Source organism: Fusarium solani (assembly GCF_023522795.1).
Source record: "Fusarium solani strain SB1 chromosome Unknown bctg00000006, whole genome shotgun sequence".
NCBI classification, from domain to species: Eukaryota; Fungi; Ascomycota; class Sordariomycetes; order Hypocreales; family Nectriaceae; genus Fusarium; species Fusarium solani.
In genome coordinates, this window is record NW_027072151.1 from 1,320,005 (window position 1) to 1,348,004 (window position 28,000).

The following is a 28,000-nucleotide window of genomic DNA, read 5'->3' on the forward strand; positions in this document are numbered from 1 at the left end:
GGTAGACTCCCATCTCTCTGTCGCCTCATTGCCCAGCTTCGGTGGTAGGTCATACACTCACAATTCTCTCTTGGGTTATTGTCTGTGGCTGCCTTCTGCTGCAATTCTCATGACTATGGAAACTCTAAGAGTTGGGTTTGGGCGTGCATCTGCTTGGTCTCTGCACTCACTTGCTTTGACGTGTAGTGTTTGTCCCGCCTTTGGTCTCTTTTTGACCACATGATAGGAAACATGGTGATAGTAGAAACATTCCAAAACTTCCAAGGGCCAAATAAATCAATGGCAGCATTTCTTTTCACTATAAACCCCCAAGGATGTTCGCATGTAATGTCTGTCACTCCTTCCTGAATCTCACCAGTCCAATCCACTACAAAGCTATATACTCCCTTAATATATTCTTACCTTGGTTTTGCTCCTCGCTCAGATACGAGACCTGGGAGACCATGAAACGAGACATGCATACAGATCTATTCACTTCAGTGCAGGTCTCTTTTCAATTAACCAACTATTCCCTACGCGGTTCATCATAGCCATGACCAAACTCTACCACACCCGTCATTATATATGCCATGGGCAGCCCAAGGTCCTCCTATATAAAGGAGCAGGTGGGCCTAAATAGGTGCTAAGCTGCCACGAGAAGATATGGGAACCCGATATCCGAAAAGCATTCATGATTTCTATATACGACGAAGCTCCTACTTTTTTTGCAAACGCCAAGGGGGTAAAGCATTTTTGGGCCTCACTCCGACGACTGCTGGCACAGGGAGACACACGTTGCTGGAGCCACCAAGGCCAAGATGGGCAATCAATATCACGAGCATGTCCCTATCAAATGATGATCACTTCAGCGATGAAGAGTATGGGTGCTGCGGTCAATATATACGAGGATCCTAAGAGAGGAGGGGGTCGAGCATTGCGCTCAACACCAAGCATCCCCCTACCCGTTTTCATGGGTTGGCCGCCGCTGTTACGTGGAAGAAATTCACAGAGTTCTTGCTGTGAAAGACATTTGAATACAGGACCAATCAACAGCACACTACGGTTAATCATCCTCTCCAGGGAGGAAGAAGATCTCGCCAAGCCACAGCTATGGTTCCCCAGACGATGCGTCACTGGAGCCCCCGAAGGGATTTTATGCCCAGCCCCCAAACTGCCCCCCTGGCCAACAGCCAACAGACCTGGAGCCTCGAGTCGACTGTCTGGGGCGATCGACTCTCGGTTTTGAGCATCTGGGCAGCTTCAGAGTGTCAGGCCGAACAGCCTGTCAAGTTTAGACGAGCAGCCAACGGACTAAGAGAATACAGTATATATACCACCAGCACTCCCCCACTCCTCATACCGCACATTCACAGCGGTAGGTCATCGCTGGAAACGAACAGAGGGGGGTTAATAGTATCGACAACGAACACATCACCGAAGGATCGAGGTACAGGTTCTTCGTAGGATAATTATCCCGAATGCCTGGACCAGCGGATAAGCACCGAGGTGTCGTGGTGGTTGTGTCAGGGCGGGCCTGTTCTACTTCGGTCATGTTCCACGGACTTGCTTTCGCCGGCTTGTTTCGCTAACTTGTTGTTCGCGAATATATTCCTCTTTCCTCGGTTTTTGTTTTGAGTCTTTTTTTTTTTCATCTTTCGTCAGTATTGTCCAGCTATATATACCCGTATTCGAGTCATTGTACATGGTCTCAAGGGAGTTGGTTCGGCTCAACCATGCTGGCTGTTACCAAAATCGCCATGAGAGTCAAGCAGCTCAGCCGGCGGGCACGGTGATCAACCTACAGTTTGCGGCTGGGTTACTCTCGAGGGAGAAGTGATCCAATGTACTGCCATTGAGTATCTTCTTCTCCTTACTCTTCGCATACATTTACACACACACTCAGAGAGAACGTCAGAGAGAGGGTGGCCGGGGCGGGGCCGGGTCGGAGCCGAACGCCGGGTTACAGAGCGGGTCTAACCCGGGGGAAGCTATGGGGCTACGGATATGACAGATACCCAGAGAGCATCTAGTACGAGCCACGCTACAGTGATTGACCTAGCTAGAGCAAGAAGAAGGCGTCAATTAATAAAAACAAGTGCGTAATTAATCTCCTCTAGAACCCGCAAGCCAAGAATCGGCCTTTGTTCAAATCAGTCATTTCAATAAGCGCCGCCGCGCGTGCGTGCCGTAGGTGGCTTATGTCATCATGAGCTTTCCCCAAAGAGAGCAACCAAGCACGAGCTCCCTGTATTGATTGACGACCCCCTCGCATCAGCTATTGACTCCCCGATAGAGTTCGAAATCAGCGCCTCATTTTGTTGTCCTTCCTTTGCTTTCACAGACAGACAGACAGGCTACTCGAACCGTTTTGTCTGTAGCCGATCGTTTTTTTCCTCCTACCAACGTTCATTCCCGCCTTCCCTCGGCAATATGCTCCAGCACCCGCGCCGGTAGCTACGCAATACTCGATTCCGATCCCTCCACAGCCGCGTGTCACACATCACGTTGATCAACAAAACCACCCTTTGAGCAATGTCATCCGCATTATCCCCCGAGGGCGACCGTCGCTACTCGGACGATTCGCTTTCCTCGGTTTCCACTACGAGTCTCGTATTTGAGAGAATACAGGAAAAGACAGAGATGGACGCCGACAAGGACAAGGAGAAGGACCCTCGCGCCCTCGACGATGAGGATCCCCTTAGGGACGATGATGACCTTGAGACGGGTCCGTTCCTCGGTCCTGGGGCTTCGCTTCACCGTGAGCCCATGGACAGAGGATTGCGCCGGATTCTGATCATCGTTGCTGTTGTCTTTATCGGCGGATGGCTCGCCGGTCTCGGCATCTTTATCGCATCGGGTTCATACCATCACGAGAGTGACACCGAGCACGATCCGGATGCCAATTCGCGCGGCTCGGGCAAGTCCCTTTCCATGGACCAGCTTTTCGATGGTACCTGGTCGCCAAAGTACCACAGCATTAGCTGGATTGCCGGCCCCAAGGGAGAGGACGGCCTGCTTCTCGAGGTCGGGGCCAGTAACAAGCCCTATATCGTTGTGGAGGATATTCGCAGTGACAAGAATGTCGCGACGCGCGATGACGCAAAGACCAAGGCTTCCAACTCGCGCACTCTCATGGAGAACCCCTTTTTTGAATACAACGGCAAGCAGTACTCCCCTCAGTGGTCTGAACCCAGCCCAGACCTGACAAAGGTCCTCCTCGGTGTCTCCCGGAAGAAGAACTGGCGACACTCTTTTAGCGCCATCTACTTTGTCCTCGATGTTGAGACCCAAGAGGCTGAGCCTCTCGTCCCGGACCAAGTCGATGCCAGAATCCAGCTAGCTTCATGGAGCCCCAAGAGCGACGCCGTCTCCTTCACCAGGGAGAACAACCTCTACATCCGCCGTCTGACAGGTGACAAGGACGTTACTCAGATCACCAAGGACGGCGGCCCCGAGTACTTTTACGGTATTCCTGACTGGGTGTATGAGGAGGAAGTCTTCAGCGGACGCAGCGCTACCTGGTGGTCCGACGACGGCAAGTACCTGGCCTTCCTCCGCACCAACGAGACGGGCGTCCCCGAGTATCCCGTTCAGTTCTTCATTGAGCGCCCCAGTGGCACAACCCCTGAGGAGGGCGAGGAGGCGTATCCCGAGGTGGAGCAGATCAAGTACCCCAAGGCCGGCGCCCATAACCCGGTCGTGGATCTTCAGTTTTACGATATTGGCAAGAAGGATACTTTCTCTGTCGAGATTGACGGCGCCTTTGCTGATGATGACCGCATCATTAACAACCTCCTCTGGGCTGGTGACAAGGCCATTGTCAAGCAGACCAACCGTGTCAGCGACATTCTCAAGGTTGTCCTCGTAGACGTTCCTTCTCGCAAGGGCAAGACTATCAACACCATCAACGTCGATGAGATTGACGGCGGTTGGTTCGAGATCTCTCACAAGATGGCCTACATCCCTGCCGATCCTAAGAATGGCCGTGAACACGATGGATACGTCGACTCTGTCATTCACGAGGGATACGATCATCTTGCCTACTTCACGCCGCTTGACAACTCGGAGCCCATCATGCTCACAAAGGGCAACTGGGAGGTTGACGACGCACCCTCGGCTGTAGATCTCGCAAACAACCTTGTCTACTTCATCGCCGCAAAGGAGTCCTCCATTCAGCGTCACGTCTACTCAGTCAAGCTCGACGGCAGCGACCTCCAGGCCTTGACGGACCCCAAGACCGAGGCCTACTATGACGCCTCCTTCTCCAAGGGAGCCGGCTTCGTCTTCCTATCTTACCGCGGCCCCAAGGTTCCTACACAAAAGGTCATCTCTACGCCGGTGAGCGCCTCTTCGTACGAGCGCATCATCGAGGACAACGCCGAGCTCGCCGATCGCGCCCGCCGCCACGAGCTCCCCATCCTCAAGTACGGCACCTTGGATCTAGACGACGGTGTCAAGGTCAACTACGTTGAGCGCCGCCCGCCTCACTTCGATGCTAAGAAGCAGTACCCCGTCCTCTTCCACCAGTACTCGGGCCCGGGCTCCCAGTCCGTCACCAAGCGCTTCGCCGTCGACTTCCAGGCCTATGTCGCCGCTGCCCTGGGCTACCTAGTCATCACCGTGGATCCCCGTGGCACTGGCTTCCTCGGCCGCAAGCACCGCGTCACGGTCCGCTCCATGCTCGGTGTCCACGAGTCTCACGACCACATCGCCGCCGCCGCGTCCTTTGCGTCCCGGCCCTACGTCGACGCCGAGCGCCTTGCCATCTGGGGCTGGTCCTACGGCGGCTTCACCACTCTCAAGACCCTTGAGCAGGATGCCGGCCGCACTTTCAGCTACGGCATGGCCGTTGCCCCTGTTACGGATTGGCGCTTCTACGACAGCATCTACACGGAGCGATACATGCGCACGCCCCAAGACAACCCCGATGGCTACGACCTGTCCAAGGTCGCCAACGCCACCGCCCTCGGGCAGAACAAGCGCTTCCTCCTCATGCATGGTGTTGCAGATGACAATGTCCACTTCCAGAACTCGCTCACCCTGCTTGATGACCTTGATCTGGCGGGCGTTGAGAACTATGATGTTCATGTTTTCCCAGACAGTGATCATAGCATTTATTTCCACAATGGCAACCGCATTGTTTACGATAGTAAGTCCCCGTTTAAAGTCTCCTTCAGCAGATGTCTAATGGCTTCTAGAACTCCGAAACTGGCTCATCAACGCCTTCAACGGCGAGTGGCTCAAGGTCTCGAATCCTCAGCCACACAAGGACCCAGTCGAGAAGGAGAAGCGTCATATGGTCCCCCAGGCATTGGTTTAGAACTGTTCCAGCGTGTGCTCGAATAACGGGCTTTTTGACATTTGAATGATTTGGAGCCTCGCTCGTATAGCGTACTTGTAATTATTATAGTATCACGGCGTTGTCACGGAATTGGATAAGGTACAGTCAAGTAGCAAACTAGGAAAAATCAATGTACTATCATACAACATACAGCAGCACGGATATGTGTCCCCGACTGCAAGATTTAGTTAATGCCGAAAAAACATCCTCAAGTCTACCGCAGATCCTTGAGTCCCATGCGCTCAAATTCTCCTCCAAACGCCTCACTCACGTCTCGCAGTAGAGGCCAACTATGATTACAGGATCACGAGTCCGAACTATTATCTGAATCCCCTAGGGTCGCGCAAGCCCTCATATTGTGATGCTTGCGAGGCCTTTCGCTGATGGCCTTGACCACCAAGAGGCGCAAAAACTGGCATGTTGTAGGTGGGAAGCCAAGGCCACACCGGTACCTGCGTCTAGTAGCCGTAGCCGGTGGGCTGCGGTGCGAAGCCGTTGGCTTGACCGTAAGGCGCAGGCGAGGGGCTGGAGCCCATGCCGGTAGGGCCAGCAGTGATCATGAGTCGAGAAGCGCCCAGGATGGGGGTGTTGTCTTCCGTCTTCTCCTGCTCCTTCTCCTTGGCCTTGCGGGCCTCGTTGTCAGCCTTGAGAGTGGCGAGCTCCTTGGTCTGTTGACAGAGAAGGTTGATCATGTAAGGCATGGAGAAGTCCATGAGGCCGTGGCGCCAAGAGAGCTCAAGGACGAGGTCAGGTCGGATGAGCTCATTGCAGGCGTAGAGCATGCCAGTGTAGCATTCGCGGTGGCCAATGTCGACAAACTAGAGTTGTTAGTGTGGATCTCTAACAGTTGAGTGAGAAACTTACGTATTGAACGAGGTCGCTGACGATATCGATCTTGGCGGACAGAGCAGCAGTCTCGATGGCATCCTTGTAGAGCTTGTCCTGCTTGGACAGAGCAATCGACTTCTCCCAGCGCTTGTTCTTGCGGTAGATGCTGGCAGCGATCTGGCGGAAGAATATCAAGTCGTGCTTCTCTAGACGGTTGGCCAGCTCAGTGGCATCGTAGTTGTCGTAGTTCTGGACAGAGTCGCGAAGAGTCTTGTAATCCTCCTCCTCGATGAGAAGGTCGTTGACAGCCTCGTTCACCACACGCTTGTTTTGTGACTGCACGTTCAGCAGGAAAGGCTTGATGAGAGGAAGGTCATCGTTCTTCTGGAAGATCTTGACGACACGGTTGACATCGATGCGAGGAGTGAGGGTGGCCAGGAGATCGGTGAGCAGAGAGGGGTGCTGCTCCACGTAAAACTTAATAGCGCGGTAGTAGATCTCCAGGTTGGCAACCTTGACGACGATCTCCTTGAACTGCTGGTGATCCCAAGAGTTCTCGGGCCGCTCAATGACAGCAAGAGCGGCGTTGTCGAACTCGTCGTAGTGGTAGTAACAGAAGACCAGCTCAGGCCAGAGGTTTGCCTCCTCACAGGCCTTGATCATCTTGGGCATGTTCATGCGAGACCAGAAGATCTTGATGTGCTCCATGAGGCGGTCGGGGTGGTACCTGGAGAGAGCAATACCCAGCTCAGTGAACATGCCCATGTGAGCACGCTCAAGGCCAAGACCCTGCTCGAGAAGGCTGATGAGCTCATCGAAGTAGCCGTTGCGCTCGTACTCCTTAACCAGAGTCTGGAGCTGCTCAGCGTCGACAATCAGGTTGAGACCGCAGATCTGAGCCAATCGGAACTCCTTCTTCTCCACACAAGCCTCGTGCACCTGCTTCCACACCTTGATGTTGTTGGCCTTGCGGGCGCACTCAACAGCAGCCTGGTAGTCGCTGAGGTGGACCAGGGTGGTGGCCAGCTTGGCCCAGTTGGAAATGCTGGTGTAAAAGATCTTGGAGGCCTCGTAGAGACCCTCCTCGTAAGCCTTGTCACCAGACTCCTCGATGTTGGCGACATTGGTGCCTCGGAGGAAGTCCTCGAGCTCGCTGAGCTGGTCGAGGCGGGCATAGCAGAAAGCAAGAGCTGTGTCGATGGCAGGCTCACGGAGAGTCTTGCGAGTCATGCGGAGATACTTGACGAGCTCCTCGTTCTTGCCAGCGTGAGTGGCAATCTCAATGACCTCAAGGTAGTTCCTGGGGTCCTCGGCCTTGATGTAGGACTCAATACCGTCGGCGACTCGAAGACCATCAAGCTGAGCCTTGGCAACCTTGCTCCAGACCTCGGGCAGGTCAACCTCCTCACTATAAGCCTGAGCACGGTCAATGCTGACAACGTGGTCAATCAGGACATCGACGGCGGCAGACTTGTTGTCGGCCTTCTTATAAATCTCAAAAGCCTCCTCAAACAGACCGACCTCAATGCACGAGGCGGCAATATCGTCGGCGTTGTAGTTGTCGAGCTTGTGGATGTAGTCCATCACACGAGCCTTGTCAGCCTTGGCAGCGGTGAACAGAAGCAGGTTCTGAAGGTTCTCATTGTCACTGAAAGGTGAGGGCTCCAGAACAATCTTCTCGAGAAGCTCAATAAGCTCGAGGGGAAGATCGTTCTCAAGGAAGGCAGACACAGCCACGGACACCTTGGCAGGGTCGTTGGCCTCAGGAACAGCCGTGGCAGTGACCTGGTCGACGACAGAGCGGCGATGGATGTTGTTCTCGCTCAACACAAATCCCCAAAGCTGGTTGTCAGAACGCTCAAGCAGGTATCGAGCCTGAGCCCTGTACATGGAGTTCTCATTGGTGATGTTGACGAGCTCCAGATCATTCTGGCCCTTAGAGTAGGCAATGTAGGCCAGGTTGGGGTCTCGCTTCTCGCAGTACTTTCCAACAGTGAGGGTATCGTACTGGTCGTTCTCCTTGAGGAACTTCTCGGGGTTGTTGTTGGAGTCGATGTAGATCTTGGCAAGGGCGTTGAACACGGCCTGCTGCGTGTTGCCAGCCTGGAGGGTAGCCTCGAGGAAGGGCAACAGAAGCTTGAGTCGGTTTCGTGTCTCGACCTCGGAAACCAACTGGTCAATGCTGATCGACTGGGCATTAACAGTAGTCAACAGCTGCTTGATAATGTTCTCGTCACAGTCGACATCCAACAAACCGCCAATAACCTCGGGAGTTCGACCAGGGTTGACACGCTGAACATACGACTCAATGGCCTGGAACTGCTGGTTCTGATAGAGGTACAGAATCAGGTCATGGACGAAGTTGAAGCGGTCGCAGACAATGATCAGAGGAAGCTGCTCGGGGAGCTTAGCCTCCTTGAGGAAGTTCTTCACCTTCTCAGGGTTGTACACGTTGCTATCGCGACACAACCGCTCGACCTCGTTGAACTGGCCCATCTTAGTGGCAGCCTCAATGTACTTGAAGTGCACATCGGGGTCTTCTGACAGATTCACGACGCTACCAAGATAGTAGAAGAGACCCTCAGCTGTCTTGTACTTCTCAAAGAGGTCGATCAGACGAACGGCCCCGAGAAGATCGGAATACTTAGTGGCGATGGTCACAACAGACTGCAGGTTCTGGCGGATGTTGCTCTTCATCATGGCGTCGAGGCAGTCCAGAGACTGCTCAACAGAGAGCTTGCCAAAGAAGGTTGTCAGCCACTCAGGGTTGAAGTTGGGAGAACCAGGAATGTTGACAATAACCCGCTTGATAGACTCAGGATCCTCGTAGAGCTCGAGGGCCTTCTGGGGGAGGTTGGCCTGCTCGCAGAGCTGGGCAATGCGAGACTTGTCGAAATGGGTGAACATCTCGTTGCCCAGGATGGCCTCAGCAACCTGAGGAGCATGCATCAGGTTCATCTCCAGAAGGCGAGTCTGGAGGCGAGCATGCTCAGGCTTGTTCTCCTTGAGAGCATCGAGCAGGAAGGCAGTGGCCTGCTGGATCAGACCCTGACCCTGGAAGATGTCGCACACGCGCTCAAGGTCGACCAAGGGACCTTGCTCGCTGTTGGCCAAAGCGCTAGCGAACTCGGCACCCTTCTCAGGGTTGACACGGGTGATGTGCTGAAGGAGCTGGATGTAATCAGGCTGGTAGCCAGTCTGGGCCGAGTAGGGGAGAATCTTGTCGAATTGGCCAGTCTCAGCGAAACCAGCAACAACCTTCTGAGGAACATCGGCCTTCAGGTAAATGGTGAGGGCCATGCCAACATCGTAGGGGCGAACCATGTCACCGAGCTGCTCGGAGCAGTCCAGCTTGCCCTCCTTCAACCACTTCTCAAGCAGGTGCTTGCGGTTCTGCTGGAGAACAGGCTGGGCCAGCTCAATAGTCTCATGTCTGTTCAGGGCACCCTTGTCGAGAAGCATTCCAAAGTATTGAAGGGTGAAGGCCATCTGACCGGGCTGAGCAGGCAGACGCTTGAACTTCTCTATCGTCTCGGCGGTTCGCAGGAAGCCTCGGGGCGAGTTGGCAGCAATCTTGGCAGCCTCCAGGTAGTTGCCAGAGTTGAAGAGCTGCTCGAACTGACGAGCATAGAGGTTATCAGCGCCAGGAAGGCCAGCTCTTGAGGCCATCTTGATGGCCATCTCGGTGTTGGCAGGGTTCTGAAGGAGGTAAGGGATGACGTTGGTGTCGTCGATGGTAACGAAAAGGACTTGACCCTTTCGGTTGATACCGACGATGCCTGAGGAGTCGTTGTCGGTGCATGTTGTGAAGATGGTCTCGCTCGAGATTCGGTTCATGAAGATGCACGAGGCAGTCTCAAGGTCGTAAAGGTGGATGAAACCGTACTTGGTGACCATGTAAACGACACCGTACTTCTGGGAGATCTGAAGGGCGACGGGGAAATCGCTGGTGGCTTCCGGGGGGAAGAACATGTCGACAGCCTTCTTCTGGAAGACTGGGTTCGACTCGGCGTGATCGACCTCGACGATGTGCAGCTTGGCGCCAGTTGCTGTCCGCACAGCAAAACTAAAAAGCTTGGTGTCTTGGGGAGCACCCTCCAATCGCAGGGTGCCAAAGGCAGCAGCATGACCCTCGATGGCCTGGCTGATTCCTCGGTCCTTAGAGTAGAGTTGCATGGCACCGACCACGCGGCCTTGCTGCGATGAAATACCAACAACGACCATCCACTTGCCGTCGGTGTTGACTCGGTAGTTGATGATCTGGCAGCCCTGTATTGTCACGGTTAGAACCTGGATAACACGTCAGAGTAGCAGAAGGCAGCTCACGTTGAGGTTGGCATTACGCTCAAAGACCTTGACAGGAGCGTCCTGGCCAGCGTCATAGACGTTCCAGTGGTAAACGCTGGACGTTGTGACGAGACCAAGCTCGTTCTCGCTGATCCACTTCCAGAACTGAACATCCTCGTTCATGGTACACGACTTGAGCTTCTTCTTCTGCTCGAGATCAAAGATCTGGAGTGTCCTAGACTGAGCCTTGAGGGCAATGACTTGTCGGTTCCAGTGCATGATGGCACTGTCGGCCTTGATCGGCCGACGAGTAACGTTGTTACCATTCTTGAGCTCGATAATAACAACTTCGGGTTGGGCGGCCTCGCTCTTCTTTTCTCGCACGCAGACGTACGAGTCGGACTCGAGTGTCTAGCTCGGGGTTAGCTCATGGTCGGTTAGGCGCCGATGCAGAAACGTACGCAGGAGTTGAAGCCGATGCTCTGGGTGTCCACGCCGACGTTGGCGAGCTGGACAAGCTCCTGAAACTTGATGGGTAGGGGCGCCATGATGCCGGTATGGCCTATTATCAGGTAAAAGGGACCGTCGTCAAATCGATACTCCTAAGCTCGACTGGGGACAAAGGAAAGGGTCGGCGATGAGTTGGAGTCGATCTCGGATCGACTGCCAGCGATTGCGTGGGAGCGTCCTTCAAAGGTCGATGTAGAAGCTTCCATGCGCCGCGTGGCACGGGCGGAGCGGATGGATGCACGAGGCGATCGAGGAAAGCACAAAGGGCGCAGGCGCGAGGCGAAAAGGATCGATAAGAAAAGAAAGAATGACGACGTGAGATTCGCGATTATCCGTCAGCTGCCGGTGATGATGCAGGCGATGTCGTCGTCGTCGTGGCGGGGAGGAGGAGAGATGGAGATGGAGGGTTTGTTTGGTAGGAAAGGAGAAAGCAAGCAAGCACAGTAGGAGGTCCCGTCACTTTTTGGGTTACGTTACCTGTTCTGTTCTCGGCCGGGGGCAGGTTCAAAGGCGACGGACCGTCCAGGGCAGGTGCTAGCCTTGGTCTTCCACTTGGGCTGCAGGCTCACAGTGAAAGGGGACCCACAAGGTACGTACCCTCGCTAGGGCAGTTTTGGTGCTCGTGCCTGGCAACCTGGCCTCCACTGGCCGTCAGCTGCTGACAGCTTATTTCAGGAGATGAGCCAATGATTTCCACGGGAAGCCACAATGTTCCGCTCCGGGCGAGATTGACCTTGCTCTCGAGATGCTGGCGAAAAGGGGGAGGCTTAAAATAGGCAGTGACGTGGGTGCGAAGACAAGAGTTGAGGCCCAGGAGAACAGCCAAATGCATGATTGTTGAAGCAATTGGATGAGTTTAATCCATACCATTAACCTTGAGAGGTATTCACAGTATTTCTCAGGGTACAGAGCACATGGTCTACAGTGAATCACTGTGCTAATTAACATGCGACGTCATCCACATGCATAAAGTGCAGCTCCTGAGAAGCTCCAGGCTGCACTTTAAGAAGCTGGAAACTATTGAACAGCCCGTCACCAATCTCCAATAGGGGAAATCCGTCCATACATCAAGACCAGGAGATTCACCGTTAAGAGCTGGACCCAATTGGTCAGCTGAATTCCTTCGTTCACCGCCGACGGAGCAAGCAACGCAATCAACATGATTCATCAACAAAGTAGATGTTTGTCCAACAAAGCTCCATGTGGCTCATCCATGCTTCATCAACCAGCCACTTTTCCCCATTCAAGAGCTGCACGCGACAACGACACTCATTCACCAAGCCTCAGTCGACAAAGACAATGAAATGCCGAGTCATCCTGCTGAAACACAGCTGTCTGTCTCAGCCACATTCGCCTAAAAGCCTCAGCAACTGTTCTCAGTGCTTGTTTTCGTAGCCGTCTGACTATTCACAGTCCATAAGCTCAAAATCCAGACATCACTCTCCTTTCAAGAAGACACGGTTCATCCAGATTGCAACAGATTGTAAGAGCCCCAACTCATGACAAATGTTCACGGTCAATGTGAACCGTAACAGCCGTCTCATCCCCCTCAAAGTCCTCACAAAACGGACACTTGACGGCCTCGACACCACTGGGCGCAGTCCCTAGCCTCTCATCCAAGTCTGGCATGAAATCCGCCAAGCTTCTCGGCGGCGGCTCCGACGCAAACTCGTCATCCCTCCGCACGTCGGTATACCGCATCGTGAACCTTGAAGACGGCGTTGCCTTTGCTCCAGTGTCCTCCGCTGCGGCTGAACTATTGCCCATCCGCTGCACCCTGCCCACTTGGCCGTCGCGCAGACGCACTTTTATGCCCCGCGGGTGATTGCCTCTCGTGAGGATGTCCTGTACTATGCCCTGTGTCTCCTCGCCTGTCGGTTGGTCCTCTTTCAAAATGATGAATACAGATGCGCCGGGAACGACTTGTTGGACAGTTGGGACTGTGCCGGCTGCTTGCTGTGGTGTTGCTGGTGCCCGAGATGATGACCCTCGCTGGTTGTTCTGGCCCTGCCTGTTCTGGTTCTGGTTTTGCCGGGGTGGGCGAGGTTGGCGGTTGCGAGGTCTGTTTGGTCGGTTCATGGTAGCAACTTCAAGCGGAGATCTAGACAAATATTCAAATATCCTGGTAGATGAGATGGAAGAAGAGGATGTTTGCGTGATGTTGACTGGAGATGAAGATGTATGAGTGGCCTGCAAACATGTGCATCAACGAAGCTTTGTTTGAGGGCTACTTACCCTGTACCGACAGAATCACTTCATGCGCCTTGAGATAAACCAGAGGCAAATATCACGAAATGAAGTCCCAAAGCAACAAAAGTATGAGGCATAATGTCCTGCATTATTAACTTACATCCTATGATATTATCTAAAGTATTTGTAGGTTGTTCTAAAGTTGGGATTGTCAATCCGCCTCCAAGCCAACGCCATTTATCAATGTTAAAGTAATGCGAGAAGCAGCCTGTGCTCGCGATGAATACCCAAAATGATCCCAAATGATACAAGAAAAATTACTAAATATCTAAGCATCTCCCGCCTTTGCAGGGGCCTTCTTCCGAATATCCTTCCATCCAATACCAAACGAAGTAAAGAACATGGCACAAGACGCTGCCACAGCGAGGTAAAATGTTGCATTCACAGCATTGGAGTAAGACATCAATGCCTCGGGGAGATCCTTTGTTGACACAGCCTGTCGAACACCAGACGCACCCGCGTTAATGATTTTATCTACGTCGAGGTTTGGAAGCCGTGAGACGAGCTCATCGTGGAGCTTGTTGTTGAAGATGACGTTGGCGATGGAGACAAAGATGGCTCCGCCAAAGGTCTGGGCAAAGATCAGAACCGCGGTCGCGACTGAGGTCATCTCGGGGCTTGTGTGAGCTTGCACTGCGATGATGGACATCTGCATGCCCAATCCGCGAGCAAAACCAGCCAGGATTTGGTAACCGGCCCAAGTGGCGGTTCGAGTATGGGGTCCCATGGTGCTGAACAGTCCATTGGCGACAGCGGAGAGTACTGCACTCGTGGTAGCAAAGGGCAGATAGTATCCAACTTTCTGAGCTACTGATGTGTTAGCTAGGTACATTCACGTTATCTTGAAGGGAGGCAGGTAGCTCACCAAGCAAACCACTGGAGATAGCAGCTGCCAGCTGGCTAAGGATACTGGGAAGCATATCGACACCACTTTCGAACGGCGTCGCCTCCTTGATGGACTGGAAGTAGATGGGCATATAGTACGAAGCCACAATGATGGTGGAGAAGAGAAACAGCTGTGTCAGACACGCAGTCCAGACCTGCCTCGTCCGAATGACGGGGATAGGAATCATTGCGCCATCGCCAACCCGGTACTCCCAGTACATGAAGATGGCCAAGAGAGCACCCCCGCCGCAAAATAGCCCGATGATAGTAGCAGAGTCCCAGGAGTAGTCGATGCCGCCCCATTGGAGGGCAAGCAGGAACATGACGGTAAAGGGGGCGAAGAGGACGAAGCCGGTGAGATCGAGCTTGGAGGTGATGATCTGGCGGGCCGTATCGGTGGTTCGGACTCGACGATCAGGAACATGGACGAACAAGATGAGAGCAGTGCAGACGGCGCCGATCGGAAGGTTGATGTAGAAGCCTGGAGAACAAGTCAGAACGTCACTTCCATGCTGGCAAGTTCACCTGGAGACACTTACACCATCGCCAAGTTGTGTACTCGGTAAAGGCTCCTCCAAGCAAGGGTCCAATAACCAAGCCAAGTTGAGCACCAGCCATAAGGATTCCTACCAAAGCAGGGCGCTTATGCAGAGGGACCGAGGCCGCAATCATGGTGAGTGCTCCGTTTTGGATTCCCGAGCTGCCAATGCCGGCAATGGTTCGTCCCATGATCAACGTGATGGAATTTTGGGCGACGCCGCAAATAAGACACCCTAGTTCGAAGAGGAACAAGAAGCCCAGGAAGAGCCACTACAGACTGTTAGGTATCGCACGAGTTGCTGGGTGGTGACCTGCTTACCCTTGTGTTGAAGTATGTGTATAGTTTGCCAGAAAGGGGTTGTAGAGCAGCGCTATTATAAGTTAGCTATAGTCATCGATTTCCAGAAAGAATATACGTACCTGGCAAGATTGTATGAACTGCCATACCATCCTATGTCTTGTAACGAGTGGAAATCGGACGTGATTTGAGGGATTGCCTGTATTCGGGTTAGGTCAAGTACACGATGTATCACAACAAACCGGCCACTTACAGTAACAATGATAGACATGTCCAAGAGCATCAGGAAAGCAGCAAGAGTAATGGAAATCATCAAACTCGCGAGCTTCCATCCTCCCACCCACTCCTTTTCCTCGTCCTTTGGCGTGCCATCTCCAGGGGCCCTGTCAACACCATCTTGGTCTGGCTCATGTAGCGTAGGGGCATCGGATTGAGAGTCGGTCTTTTCGTGGCCGGCAGTACTGCCACCAAGTTCTTCCTGCAACTTTTCGGTGATTGTCGTAGTCATTTCGGCAAGACATGCAATGACTTGACTCAAGTGTCAAGATGTAAGTGAAGTGACAAGAGGTGGCGGACCTTGGAGGTAAGCCGGGAACCCGACATATTTGAATGGTTCGCCATTTCAGGCAGATAAATTATCTCCGAGATCATTACCAGGATTTTGGTAGGGCTGGGGGAGCCTCCTGATCCGAGCATCGGGGCCGCATAGTGGTGTTGACGCCGGTGTGGAGTGCGGACCGGAATTGAGGATTCCGTTTGAACCCCGGTCCCAAGTGTGGGTGGTATCGCGGCAAATAACACCCCTCTGAGACATTCCTGCCGGGTTCGGTGCTCTTTTAAAGTCCCGATCCCCATGTGCTGACATGTCCTCACATCTCCCACGGCCCAAAGACGTCCGACATCCATGTTATGTCCCCGAAGTCGAGAAGATTCGGGTCTGGAAGATTCATAAAGGTCTGGGCCGGATTTGGTGTCATTCTTGCTCGACTGGGGACTACTTGACTCGAGGATGATGGCGTGCTTCCCAGATGTCGCGACAGAATAGGTTCCCACGAAGAGCGGATGTTGCGTATGATCATGGCTCCTTTGGTGAACAACGAATCCTCATCCATCATCGCCCTCAGAGGATATATCGTATCCAATCGCGTGAACAATTCGATGACCTGGTCGAGCAGCACGAGTAAGTCGGCCGTGTTTCGAACTAGATCCTTGTCCCAGGCGGGATCCTCTGAGGTTGTGAGCCGGTATAGGGCAACTTGGATCTGCGAGAGCTGTATATAGAGGGCAAAGGGAGCGCCTGGTAGGTCTTCGGGTGGCATGCTAAAGAAGACATCATACCATGCCCTGATTGCCTTGAGGCATGAGTACATGCTTTCAATGCGTTGGTTCATGGGAATGGTCTGCATGAAGAGTCCGACTGAGTTCACCAGGACCTCGGTCGCCAACGAATGGGCCTCGAGTACTTCTTCTTTCTGTTAGCGCAGCTCGCTAAAAAAATTGCAGATATCACATACTGTCCGGAGCTGGGCTTGGAGACAGTCCGTCACGGATCTCCTGCAGCCTATTAAGGAGGCCCTTTCGAAAGACATATGTGGGCGCCTGGCTCGACTCGCCCATGACATCGCGAACTAAAAGCTTCTGTGCCTCGTCGGCAACGAGCTGGTATCTGATAAAGGCGACCAGCACTTCGTCAGAAGGATGCTCCTTTTCCCTCTCCAGGTTTACGAGGCAGTCCTCCATGTGTGGGCTCCAACGGAGGGTGTCCATCTTGCCGACAAAGGAGGATATTCTGGCCAAGTTAGCAACGGACCGAGAACCAAGACAATGTGAGACTTACACTGAGGTCAGAAACCAGAGTGACACGACGGTCCTCCGCTCTTCCGGAGTTCGGAGCCGGGGCGGAGGAGGCCGGCCTCCCCACATTTTGAAGCAGATTGTAAAGTACTGCTCCTCAATCGGGGCCTTCATCAAGCTGAGGTCATAAACCAATGTGACAGCTAGCTGACAGAATGTGATGATGAAGGGTCTTGCGCCAGGCCCAGAGACTAGCGTGGCCCTGCTTCGTGTTAGAGCTCATCCTGAAAGACGGAACTATCAGTTCAACTTGCCAAGCAATGTAACACACTAGTCCCAGAAGAACATCCATGCTGCGCTCGTGGTCAACAATGACCCTCTGAGCGGCCTCTTGACGAACACGCTCCTTCATCTTCACTTGCTGAGGGTGGGATGTGGTGGTGATGTTCATGATGCACAGCCATAGAAAGGGTTTCTCCTTGCGGAGGTTCTCGGCTGTCTGATCTTTAGGCAAGACCATAAAGGGAAATCTCGGTAGCCAAGATCGAAACTTGTCTAGATAGGCCTCTGCCTCTGCCGGTGTTGGTTCCGGAAGCAGGTAGCTGTCGTCGCTGGGAAGCGGTGCCGACTCCATCGGAGTTTCTATTGAGCTAGCAGTCCCGAAAGCATGGGGCATGCTCGAAAAGTTGTCCGAGGATGAAGTGGCAGCAGTCGCTAGCGAATCTAAACGGCTGGGGGTGTGAAGTACAGACGAGGGACAGTAAGAGTTGTGGGGAGGAGGATGTGTCGTAGTAGAGCCAGGAGTAGTGGTAGGGGGAGTTTGTGGATGGGCACCATTGGCAGACTGAGTTGCACGCAGGATGGAGACAAGATCATCGAGCTTCTCCTCGAGCTGTGCCGTTCTCGAAGACGTCGTCTTTTTGGCAACTCTTCTTCGCGAGGTTGCCATTGGTTGACACGACTTGCCTAGACGAAAGCACCGCTCGCAGTTTTGACCTCCGGGTCTCAGGATACACTTGCACTTGGCCCTCTGACAAGCTGTACAGGCTCGACCGTACCCAGCTGGAGTGCCAGCAGCGGCTACATCAGGTGGTGCCATGGTTTGGGATAGACGGACGCCAAATCCGGTCGCACGATAGGGCTGAACGGGATTTCACAATGCTTGTTTCTGTTTTTTTGGGGGGCGGGACAGGACGTGTGCTGGTAAAGTCCGCGCATGCATCTCCTGGCTTCGTCTGGCAAAAAAGAGGTTCGGAGTTGGGAATGCTTGGGGGTGTGATGAAAGCCGATCGATCGAGTTGTTGCGTTGGGAGACGTGAGTGTTTTGGTATGTGTCGGATTTCGGATTTCAGTTAACTCCGGGGAGCGATTATCTCCAAGCGAATGCGAGCAATTGTCCGGCGGGCCGACACGCGTGTTGGCTGCCAGATCTAGATTGGGCACATACTGCGCGAAGGATTCATAGACAAGGAGTTTTAAGTGGTCGTTCGACCTGGAGATGGTGCGCGATGGAATGGATGGTTGTTTGGGTTGTCGGACAGCTTTTAAAGCCAACTCCGTGCCATGGGTCAACCAGGCAGAAAGATTTCCAATTGAGCGCCAGCAGCAAGGTATCATTTTACAAACACATTCATAAAAACGATGGCCAGGGTGATGTTTTGTGATCGGATAGTCTATCAGTCCGAGGTGAGTGAGATAGGGGTCGCTCGCCATTGAAGCTTGCGCGTATCATACGACCAACACGAGTGTTGATGTTGAAGGTCAAGCGAGTGAATCCCTTTGTCGGATAATTTGCCGTCTTAGCCCAGAATTGGCTTGGTCTATTCCTGAAACTTACTAGCAAAGGCTGGACTATCGAGAACCTGAATCCCGATCCAAAGCGTGGCCTTGGGTGGATTGAATGGCGCTCGCGACACGTGGAGTGCGATTGAGAGGGAGCCCACAGTGAGCTGGAACCCTGCCATCCACTTCGACATTCATAGTCAGCAACATCAACAGAACGAGAAATTGGTAGATAAGTTTTAATATAACACCAGGTGAGAGCCTAATACAAAACTACTGCATTGAATATATCCATATCTTTCATAATATCAAAAACCCAAGTTTGTGACTTCAATTGCAATGCAAGGCCATCTTCATCTTCCCTCATTGGGCAAACACATGGCTCAAACGGCCTCCCATTGGCTACGGACCGTTAGTACCTGGCACCAATGAAAGCCGGTGTTTCCCGCTCGTTTCAATCGCCAACTCAATTCAACTCCATTCACGTCACAAGCTAAAAGACACAATCTCTAACTTTACATCTTCACCGCAGACGACCAGCCATGGCTGCTCCAACCGTCGCCGCAGCAGAAATGCTCCCTCGCTTCCTCCTCCCGCGCCTCAGCTGGGGTCCTCCGTCGCAAGTTGTACGCCCCTTGGTCTCGAGTCACCAGCGACGCTCCTTTGCCTCCTTCCAGACTGGTTCTGCTTCCCCTCGATGCTGCGCTCGCCGCGCCGAGAGCCCGATCCTTAAGAGAGCGTTCCATGCGACAGCGGTACGACAGCGAGATCACCACTTTGACACACTCAAGTTTGTCAAGCGGTTACAGAGCGAGGGGTTCACCGAGGAGCAGTCAGTGGCCATGATGAAGGTCTTGAATGACGTTATAGAGGAGAGGTATATCACACCGGAGCATCTCAGCCTACGCCATTGCTGACTTCATCTGCAGCATCCAGAATCTCACCCGTACAATGGTCCTCCGCGAAGACGCCGCCAAAGCAACCTACACCCAGAAAGTCGACTTTGCCAAGCTGCGCTCCGAGCTCCTCTCGGCCGACAGCACCGAGTCCAACACGACGCGCACAGCGCACGAGCGCGTGACAAACGACATCGCCAAGCTCAGCAGCCGCCTGCGCGACGAGATCAGCCGCACCCAGGCCAGCGTGCGCCTCGACCTTAACCTGGAGAAGGGCCGCATCCGCGAGGAGGCCGTCGGGCAGGAGCTCAAGATCAAGGAGACCGAGACAAAGATTGAGCAGGAGGTTGCGGCGCTGAGGGAGAAGCTGGAGCAGGTCAAGTTTCAGACGCTGCAGTGGTTGATGGGTGTTTGCACCGGTTTCGCGGCGCTGTTGCTGGGTGCTTGGAGATTGCTCATGTAAAGAGCGGCGTCAGGGGTAAGAGTCATGGTGTGGAGGGGATATCGAGTGTCAGTCCGTCACCTATACGGCATAGATTTTCTAGAGTCATGAGTTTGAAAACAAAATAGCATATAGCCATGGACGTTCCGGTTATGGGAGCTTGTTCTTAGCTTACAATGGGTATATCACAAGATTGAACATCTGCCCGGTTACGCCGTCGGTAAACTAGGAACCCGCGGGGTCCCGAGTCGATAGCGCTTCCGTCTAAACCGGCAAGTCATTGCGGAGTTGACAACTCTGGAACTTGTTCTACCTCCGCAGGTTAGGTAGGAAGCAATGATTCAATCCCCCTAAAACACTTCCCATCAGGCATCAATAGCCCAGCTTCAGCTACCTCGTCTCACCGCGCCTTCTGACGATCTGTCAAACCCCACCCCCGCCCCCACGTCCACCCCGCCATATCGACAGTTCCCCGGTACGGATAGATAAGGTCACATTGCATCTCATCTTGATTCGGATCCCGACCTTTTCTATCATTCTCTATACATAGAGAGTTACCAGAGTACGAACTGTGAAGCCATAGAGATAGCCCGTACCCGATCAATCTCTGTTCTGCCAAACCCATTTCCCACCTTGAACCCCCACGATAGCTACTCAGCCCAATCCTCGCCTCACAATGGCAGCCAAGCCCAAGGTTCTTCTGCTAGGCGGTATCGAGCAGTAAGTACCCCAGAAGTTACAGCACTCGTATAAGCCCATATGATTACTCAAAAAGGAAGTCACTGCTAACTCGCCCAGTGCTTATGAAGCCTGGGACTCACTAGCCTCCATCGCGGACATCATCAAGCCCAAGTCGGCCGACCGAGCTGCCTTTCTAGAAGAGTCCAAGTCCGGGGCTTTCGATGGAGTTGTTGCTGTGTATCGAAACTTTGAGTCTGTGAGCACTACTGGTCTTGTTAACCCAGAGCTGCTTGATGCTCTTCCTGATACGCTCAAGTTTATCTGCCATAATGGTGAGGCTCCTGGTTCTCAGGCATGAGTCGCATATACACCCTTCCATTTTATATGTTACACCCTCCTTTTGCACTTGTTATATCCCTTCTTTCAGGATTCATACAAACTCGAGTTCCATTACTAACTTCTCAGGCGCTGGTTATGACCAAATCGACGTGGCTGCTTGCACAGCCCACAACATCCGCGTCTCCAACACACCCTCGGCAGTAGACGATGCCACCGCAGACATTACCATCTGGCTGCTTATAGGAGCTCTCCGAAACCTCTCTAGTTCGGTGCTATCCCTCCGCGCTGGAAAGTGGCGTGGGAGCCCACCTCCCCGGCTGGGCCACGACCCCGAGGGCAAGGTGCTTGGTATCCTAGGCATGGGCGGCATTGGTCGCAATGTTGCCCGCAAGGCTCGTGCCTTTGGTATGACTATTCGATATCATAACCGCCAGCAGCTATCCCCTGAGTTGGAGGAGGGTGCCGAGTATGTCGACTTTGAGACACTGCTGAAAGAGAGTGATGTCCTGAGTCTGAACTTGCCCCTCAATGTAAGTCACAACACCACAACTACATCACTCTCTAAGCTTACAAACGTTTAGCCTCGCACTCGGCACACAATTGCAAAGCCCCAATTCGACATTATGAAGCCCGGCATCGTCATCATCAACACAGCTCGCGGCGCAGTCATGGATGAAGCTGCACTTGTAGATGCCCTCGCATCCGGCCAGGTCGCCAGCGTGGGTTTGGATGTGTTTGAGAAGGAACCCGAGATTCACCCTGGGTTGCTGGCGAATGAGAATGTGCTGCTGGTTCCGCACATGGGCACCTATACCGTCGAGACAGAGAAGGGCATGGAGGAATGGGCCATTGACAATGTTCGGCTGGCAATTACCGAGGGGAAACTCAAGAGTATTGTCATTGAGCAAAAGGACTTGCAGTAAAGTTGGAATTGTTCAAATAGATTGGGATGGAGTGGCTTCTAGACATGGTAGCAATAGAAAGAACACAAGTTCACCAAGAGACAGTAGCCTCAACACCATCATTTCCCCAGCAAAGTTCAAGCCATCACATCATAGAAGCAGTAGTCAAAGTATTGTTGAGAAGAATTTCTTTTGAAGTTCTACTCTGTCCTGGCCACGGTTGACGGGCCCTATCTCGAGTCATCATCTCCTTCCATCTCTATGGGGAGGTCTCGTCGTGGATCACGAGGATCCTTTCATCCATTCATCATCCGTTTTTTATATCTCGAAGGGGGGAATCATATGATTAGCAAAAAAGCCAACGCCATTTTGTTGAAAAAGCAAGATTTTTTGCCCCTCCCTGCACCCTGCGAAGAAATCTCCTCTTCACGATGGAAAGAGAAGCATCCCGAATAAGCAGAAACAAAGAAGAGAAGAGGAAAAAATCAAAAAACCGCAGATGTCCTTGTAACTCTCCCAGCCCATATGCCATGCAAGTTCATGCTGTTGAAACCAGAATTTTGCCAGTTGTCGTGTCGATAGAAGAGGGAAAGTTCGTTACACGTAGGAGTCCAGTTGAAGGATCCTTGGGTATGATTACATCCGCTTAGTAGCGGTAGATGTCGGCCTTGAAGGGGCCCTCGCGGGTCAGGCCGAGGTAGTCAGCCTGGACCTGGGTGAGGGTGCTGAGCTCAGCCTGGCAGTGGTCCAGGTGGAGACGGGCAACCTCCTCGTCGAGGATCTTGGGGAGGACGTAGACGCCGACGTCGAGCTTGCCGGTCTTGGCGAACTCGACGTACTTCTCACCCCAGGCCTTGTCGCTGGCCTTGAACAGCATGATCTGGGCAAGGACCTGGTTGGTGAAAGAGCAGGACATGACGAAGGAGGAGTGGCCGGTGGCACAGCCAAGGTTGACCAGACGGCCCTCGGCGAGGAGGATGATGTGGCGGCCGCTGGGCATGAGGAAGCGGTCAACCTGGGGCTTGATGTTCTGGACGGAGGTGGCGTTGGCCTTGAGCCAGGCAACGTCAATCTCGATATCGAAGTGGCCAATGTCTGGGAGATGTTAGATGATGAGCTAAAGGGGAGTTATCAGGCAACTTACTGCAGACGATGGCGTCGTTGGGCATGGCCTCGAAGTGAGCACCAGTGAGAATGTCACGGCAGCCAGTGGTGGTGACGAAGATCTGACCAATCTTGGCAGCCTTCTCCATGGTGGTGACCTGGTAGCCGGCCATGGCGGCCTGGAGGGCGTTGATGGGGTCAATCTCAGTGACGAGGACGCGGGCACCCATGCCGTGGAGAGCCATGGCGCAGCCCTTGCCGACATCACCGAAACCAGCAACAACGGCGACCTTGCCAGCAATCATGACATCGGTGGCACGCTTGATACCGTCGACAAGGGACTCACGGCAGCCGTAGAGGTTGTCGAACTTGGACTTGGTGACGGAGTCGTTGACGTTGATGGCGGGGACGAGGAGCTTGCTCTCCTTGAGCATGCGGTAGAGGTGGTGGACACCGGTGGTGGTCTCCTCAGAGACACCGTAGCAGTCCTTGAGCATCTCAGGGTACTTGTTGTGGACGAGGGTGGTCAGGTCACCACCGTCATCGAGGATGAGGTTGAGCTTCTTGTCATCCTTGAAGGCAAGGAGCTGCTGCTCGAGGCACCAGTTGTACTCCTCCTCGGTCTCACCCTTCCAGGCGAAGACGGGGACACCGGCGGCGGCAATGGCAGCAGCGGCGTGGTCCTGGGTGCTGAAGATGTTGCAGCTGGTCCAGGTGACCTCGGCACCAAGAGCAGTCAGGGTCTCGATGAGGACGGCGGTCTGGATGGTCATGTGGAGGCAGCCAGCAATGCGGGCACCGGCGAGAGGCTGGTCGGCAGCGTACTTGGCTCGGGTCTGCATGAGACCGGGCATCTCGTTCTCAGCGAGCTCGATCTCCTTGCGGCCAAAGGCGGCCAGGGAGAGGTCAGCGACCTTGAACTTGTGGGCGGGGGCAGACATTGTGGATGAATTGGTGGAGGAGGAGGAGTATGAGAGGGAAAGAAAGAGAATAGAAGAGGAGGAAGAAAGAAAAGGGGACGAAGAAAAGGGAAGAGGAGGAATATGTAGAGGTCAAGAGGTTGAGGACGAGGTGAGAAGATAAGATGGGAGCGGGGCTTCTCAGACTTGACCTCCTGCTCGATTGGAGGGGGAGAGGGGGAGGGGTTGGTGGGCGGGCGGTGAAAACGGCAAAATGAGGGGCAGAATTTTCTTTGCCATTGAGACCAACAAACCACCTCTGACCAAGAGGCGGGGCAATCACCACGGGCATGCAACCAAAAAAGTCGCCGCTATCCATCGGTACTTGTGGACGGGCGGATGGTTCGCCCTGGAAACGCCCCTCCAGCGGTACCTTTGGACTGCTGACGAGGGGACCTGAGGGGCGGGCAGGCACTGGGGAGTGGAGCTGCGAGAAGCCGGCGTCAGAAAAAAAAGAGGATCTTTTTCATCAGCGACAGCTCCCTCACATGATGGAGCCATCCATTGTACGAATACGGATCCGTTACGGTGCAAGAAACTCTGGTCTAGCGAATCGGGGACCACGTTGAGTTTTCTCGTTCATTGACTGGATCACCGTCTCTGAAACTCGGTTGTTGCCTCGATATTACCGCGTCTCACTCAGCTCGAGCTCTGCTCGGGGACCCTGATGCTTCCTTCAACTCGAATTCCCCGCTCGGAAGCCGAGAACCGCCTCCCACAGCAACCGTCAATCCCCGGCCGCCGTTGGAGGCTGGGGGCCAATCGACCTTCCTGTTGAGCTAGGCGCTGATCATCTCAAACCGACCGCCTTTCCTGATGCTACGTTGTGCCTGTCCAGCATGGCACAAGCTGAATGGCCACGCAAGAGAGACAACAAGCAGCTTGGCCATCACGCATGTCGTTGTAGATTGGCCAGAGACAAGCAACATGCTCCCTTCAAGTTGCCATTCATAAGACACATAAAAGCCAGACAAGCATTGTCTTGGTTATCCAAATATTCGTACTTTTTAGTTGATCTGCCTTCAAGCATTTCAAGCTTGTTTCTTGGGCATCACTCATGAACCTCCTGTCGATCATCAACAAGAGGCCAGAACCAGGTATCCTCCCCTCCACATCTCGGCATCACCAGCAACATCAGGTCTGTCCATCATGTGCTCATCAAGTGCTCCTCTCTTTCTCAACGCTGTAAATCTAGACCAGCACTCAATTATATTCCACATTGCCCGGAACGCCGCCAATGCAAACCATCACTGAGCGTCTCGTATCCCTGAAATCCCTCGAGACACCGTGAACCCCTTCGAGCCCCCATCCTCCGTCTATTTCGGCAACAGGTTCTCCCTCACCGCAAACATCTTGGCACTGACGTTGGCCGTGAAGCCGTCCACCTGCTTGCTGTACTGCTCCACCTGCTTCGCGTTCAGCATACCCTCCAGCCGGCTGGGCTCCTGGGGAAGCTTGAACAGCCGCTGCCACTCGTCCTCGGGCAGGAGAGACTGCTTGGCCGCGGCCCGCTGGGCGTTCTCAGCCTTGCGCTTGGTCTGCCATTGTGTGATCTTGGCCTGCTCACGGCCGAGCTGTCGCTGGTAGAACTGGAAGTTGTTGAGGTCGGTGTAGTGCGACTCGATGCTCTCAAGCAGGAGATCGCAGGTCTTCTCGAGGAAGGGGTCGATCGCAAGGTCAAGGGTATCGATGGAGGGGTACAGCGGGGGCTTGACACCGTCCCGCTCGAGGTCGGCGAGCGACGAAGGCTGCTCAATATCGCCGCTGACGGGAGCGGAGGGGATCTGGTGGAGGAAGGTGGTGAGGAGGTGCGAGTTGTGGACGTTGATGGGGACCTCGGCGAGGATGTCCTTGAAGATGAGCTTGGTCTTTTGCAAGCTATTTTCAGTCAGCACCTGTTCCCAATGTCATGCTCCGACATCGCCTTACTTCTCGGTGGTGAACTTGTTCTCCTTGTAAGCGGTCATGAACGCGGGGGTGAGGCGGAACGCCCGCAGGGTCAGGTTGCCCTGGGAGCTCTTGCTGGCGTCGTAGACGAGGGCGACGGTGTTCTCGTTGTCCTTCTGGTAATGGAACTGGTTCTCGATGAAGCTCAGGTTGACAAAGTTGCCCATGGTCGCGCTCGTGTACCAGCCGACGTTGTTCGCATCCACGTTGACCTCCTTAAGGTGTCGGATCATCTCGTTCTGGTAGGCGATGTTGGCCTTCTGTCGGGGAGCGGCAGCGGCGAGTGCCGAGGCGTCGTTCTGGTGGCCATCGGTGGTAGCGGGGTCGACGGTCGGGAAAGGGAACGTGTTGGTGATCTCCAGAAGCTCGTCATGGTCCATACCCACGATCGAGCCGGTGGCGATAGAAGGGAAGGCCGAGGAGCAGTGCTTGGCAATCTTCATGATGACCTACACAGCGACACAGGTCAATTCTGCCTCCTCGCAACTCCTAGAGGGGGCCTCGAGGTGGGGCATTTCAACTCACCAGAGCCTCGACCTGGACGGCCTGGAAAGGCGCATCTTTGGGAGCGTCACCCATTTTGGCAGAAATTCAGGAAGAGATATTCACGGGGCCGCGAGTGACGGATAGAGGTTCGGCGCTACGATCGTGAGTGGGCGGGTGGTGTTGCAAGGCCTCGGGGCGCTGGATGTGGGAATATCGAAACTTTTCGCATACCGATTTGTGGGCGTTGTGGGATGAGGGCGGTGAGGCGCGGCAGATTATATATCCCGCGATGGACTTGACGAGCTTAACAACTGCATCATATCGCCATCAACTACATTCATCAGGCATAAAGATTTACTCATTTTCCAAACCAGCATATTATTTCTCACTTGACGGATACCATATACTTCTTCCTTCTCATGGCAAATCTGTGTACTTCCTGCATAGTCCCCACCTCGCTAATCGTCAACCTCACTCGGAACCTAGCCCTTCCTCTCAACATTCAAGCATCATCAGCCGTTACTAGTTTATCAAATTTGAAAGCACATTTTATCTTTTCTAAACCGTCTATCATAGCTCATCCCCCATGCCGAATATGCATCGATTTTTCAACAAACGCCTTGTGACCTTTTCCGACCCATCCCATCCCTTGTGTATCATGCTCGCCCTCTCATGCTAAACCAAAGCTCCTTAATCCCGGATATCAGACCTCCTCTAATCTTAATATGAGCACCAGAACACGCCCTCACTCTATGTCGCTTCCAGCGCCCGCCGTAGCGCCCGCTATCGCGCCAGGATATCACTCCTCCCATGGGATAATCTCCCATGACTCGAAATTATCCCGAATAATGAGTCGGTGCTGATCAATCCTCCAGAATGCGTACATGGCACGAGTAGCTCCCGCTGCTTTTCGGTGAGCCGGTCCGGTGCCACCCTTCTTGGCATCTTCTCTTGTCCTCCAGATGCAAGTCGCCAAGTTGGCCAACTCAGAGTCTGGCTCTCCGAACCAGTATCTGGTCGCTGTTAGCAAAGAACCATCAACAACACGAAAGATTCGGCTTACTTGAGGAACCCGCCGCTTGCTACAGCCTCAGCGTGGGCTGCTTTGTCGAGTCGGCCGAGATCAGCGTACTCAGTGGTCTTCTTGATCCGGGACCGGAAAGCGACGATGTAGAAAGAGGTTTCCTTGAACCCCTTTCCTGACTCGACAGCAAGACGCTTCACCTCCTCAAGCACCTCGGGCCAGTTGAAAGAGTCGACATAAGGTGCCGTTGCATAGTCATCGCGAAGAACTCGAAATCGGCTCAAGGCGCGGGCAAGGAGTGCATTCTCGTGGTTCAAAGTGTCCAGGTCAAGCAGATGTTCCTGCTCGGTGTATGGGGATTGGATCAAATATCGACTATTAAGAGCAAGTTCCGGGCTGATCTCTCTCACGTCGATTTGTGTGCCGGTCTTTTCGAACACGCCGAGTTCCGCTCCGGGAGCCGTCTGGATGTCAACGGACGCCATTGTGGCTTAGCAACGGCTTGGAAGATGATTATGCTGGATGACCTTGCGAGTTCCAGTCAAGCAGTACAAGCTCGGCAGGGAGATATACAGTCCTGAAGGCAATTGGGGGATGGGGATGGGAACAGCTACGAGGACCATTCGACCCCAACAGCGAGCCATTGGCCTTTTATTGTCACACCAAGCCCCTTCCTACGGGCTCTTAGGCCATCGAGCCTGGAATAACGTGCTAAATGACACCATC

General features: G+C 53.6%; 10 protein-coding genes across 10 annotated transcripts; 3 read left to right on the top strand and 7 right to left on the bottom strand.

Annotated features, from left to right (window-relative positions):
* Window positions 1–2,511: 2,511 nt before the first annotated feature.
* On the top strand, window positions 2,512–5,299 carry MRS44_010129 (uncharacterized protein; the record flags this gene model as incomplete). Its single annotated transcript, XM_046276509.2, has 2 exons — window positions 2,512–5,128; window positions 5,178–5,299. The coding sequence occupies 2 exons, from the start codon at window positions 2,512–2,514 to the stop codon at window positions 5,297–5,299; spliced, it is 2,739 nt and encodes a 912-aa protein (XP_046131425.2).
* A 479-nt stretch (window positions 5,300–5,778) lies between these two features.
* MRS44_010130 (uncharacterized protein) lies at window positions 5,779–11,777 on the bottom strand (the record flags this gene model as incomplete). The annotated part of the gene is made up of 5 exons (XM_046276508.2): window positions 5,779–6,138; window positions 6,185–10,417; window positions 10,475–10,846; window positions 10,897–10,997; window positions 11,543–11,777. The coding sequence occupies 5 exons, from the start codon at window positions 11,775–11,777 to the stop codon at window positions 5,779–5,781; spliced, it is 5,301 nt and encodes a 1,766-aa protein (XP_046131424.2).
* Window positions 11,778–12,442: 665 nt separating this feature from the next.
* Window positions 12,443–13,024, bottom strand: MRS44_010131 (uncharacterized protein; the record flags this gene model as incomplete). Its single annotated transcript, XM_065620010.1, has 1 exon — window positions 12,443–13,024. One exon carries the CDS (start codon window positions 13,022–13,024, stop codon window positions 12,443–12,445), a length of 582 nt encoding a protein of 193 aa, XP_065476199.1.
* Window positions 13,025–13,463: 439 nt separating this feature from the next.
* MRS44_010132 (uncharacterized protein) lies at window positions 13,464–15,426 on the bottom strand (the record flags this gene model as incomplete). Its single annotated transcript, XM_046273912.2, has 6 exons — window positions 13,464–14,002; window positions 14,061–14,561; window positions 14,620–14,890; window positions 14,940–14,991; window positions 15,041–15,117; window positions 15,172–15,426. The coding sequence occupies 6 exons, from the start codon at window positions 15,424–15,426 to the stop codon at window positions 13,464–13,466; spliced, it is 1,695 nt and encodes a 564-aa protein (XP_046131423.2).
* A 361-nt stretch (window positions 15,427–15,787) lies between these two features.
* On the bottom strand, window positions 15,788–17,811 carry MRS44_010133 (uncharacterized protein; the record flags this gene model as incomplete). Its single annotated transcript, XM_065620011.1, has 4 exons — window positions 15,788–16,386; window positions 16,433–16,707; window positions 16,756–16,919; window positions 17,044–17,811. 4 exons carry the CDS (start codon window positions 17,809–17,811, stop codon window positions 15,788–15,790), a joined length of 1,806 nt encoding a protein of 601 aa, XP_065476200.1.
* Window positions 17,812–19,036: 1,225 nt separating this feature from the next.
* MRS44_010134 (uncharacterized protein) lies at window positions 19,037–19,853 on the top strand (the record flags this gene model as incomplete). Its single annotated transcript, XM_046276507.2, has 2 exons — window positions 19,037–19,371; window positions 19,424–19,853. The coding sequence occupies 2 exons, from the start codon at window positions 19,037–19,039 to the stop codon at window positions 19,851–19,853; spliced, it is 765 nt and encodes a 254-aa protein (XP_046131421.2).
* Window positions 19,854–20,508: 655 nt separating this feature from the next.
* On the top strand, window positions 20,509–21,775 carry MRS44_010135 (uncharacterized protein; the record flags this gene model as incomplete). Its single annotated transcript, XM_046269949.2, has 4 exons — window positions 20,509–20,552; window positions 20,631–20,845; window positions 20,979–21,382; window positions 21,434–21,775. The coding sequence occupies 4 exons, from the start codon at window positions 20,509–20,511 to the stop codon at window positions 21,773–21,775; spliced, it is 1,005 nt and encodes a 334-aa protein (XP_046131420.1).
* Window positions 21,776–22,400: 625 nt separating this feature from the next.
* MRS44_010136 (uncharacterized protein) lies at window positions 22,401–23,799 on the bottom strand (the record flags this gene model as incomplete). Its single annotated transcript, XM_046269950.2, has 2 exons — window positions 22,401–22,849; window positions 22,899–23,799. 2 exons carry the CDS (start codon window positions 23,797–23,799, stop codon window positions 22,401–22,403), a joined length of 1,350 nt encoding a protein of 449 aa, XP_046131419.1.
* Window positions 23,800–25,133: 1,334 nt separating this feature from the next.
* MRS44_010137 (uncharacterized protein) lies at window positions 25,134–26,343 on the bottom strand (the record flags this gene model as incomplete). Its single annotated transcript, XM_046281285.2, has 3 exons — window positions 25,134–25,695; window positions 25,747–26,213; window positions 26,290–26,343. 3 exons carry the CDS (start codon window positions 26,341–26,343, stop codon window positions 25,134–25,136), a joined length of 1,083 nt encoding a protein of 360 aa, XP_046131418.2.
* Window positions 26,344–27,049: 706 nt separating this feature from the next.
* Window positions 27,050–27,759, bottom strand: MRS44_010138 (uncharacterized protein; the record flags this gene model as incomplete). Its single annotated transcript, XM_046269948.2, has 2 exons — window positions 27,050–27,263; window positions 27,314–27,759. The coding sequence occupies 2 exons, from the start codon at window positions 27,757–27,759 to the stop codon at window positions 27,050–27,052; spliced, it is 660 nt and encodes a 219-aa protein (XP_046131417.2).
* Between the last annotated feature and the right edge of the window lie 241 nt (window positions 27,760–28,000).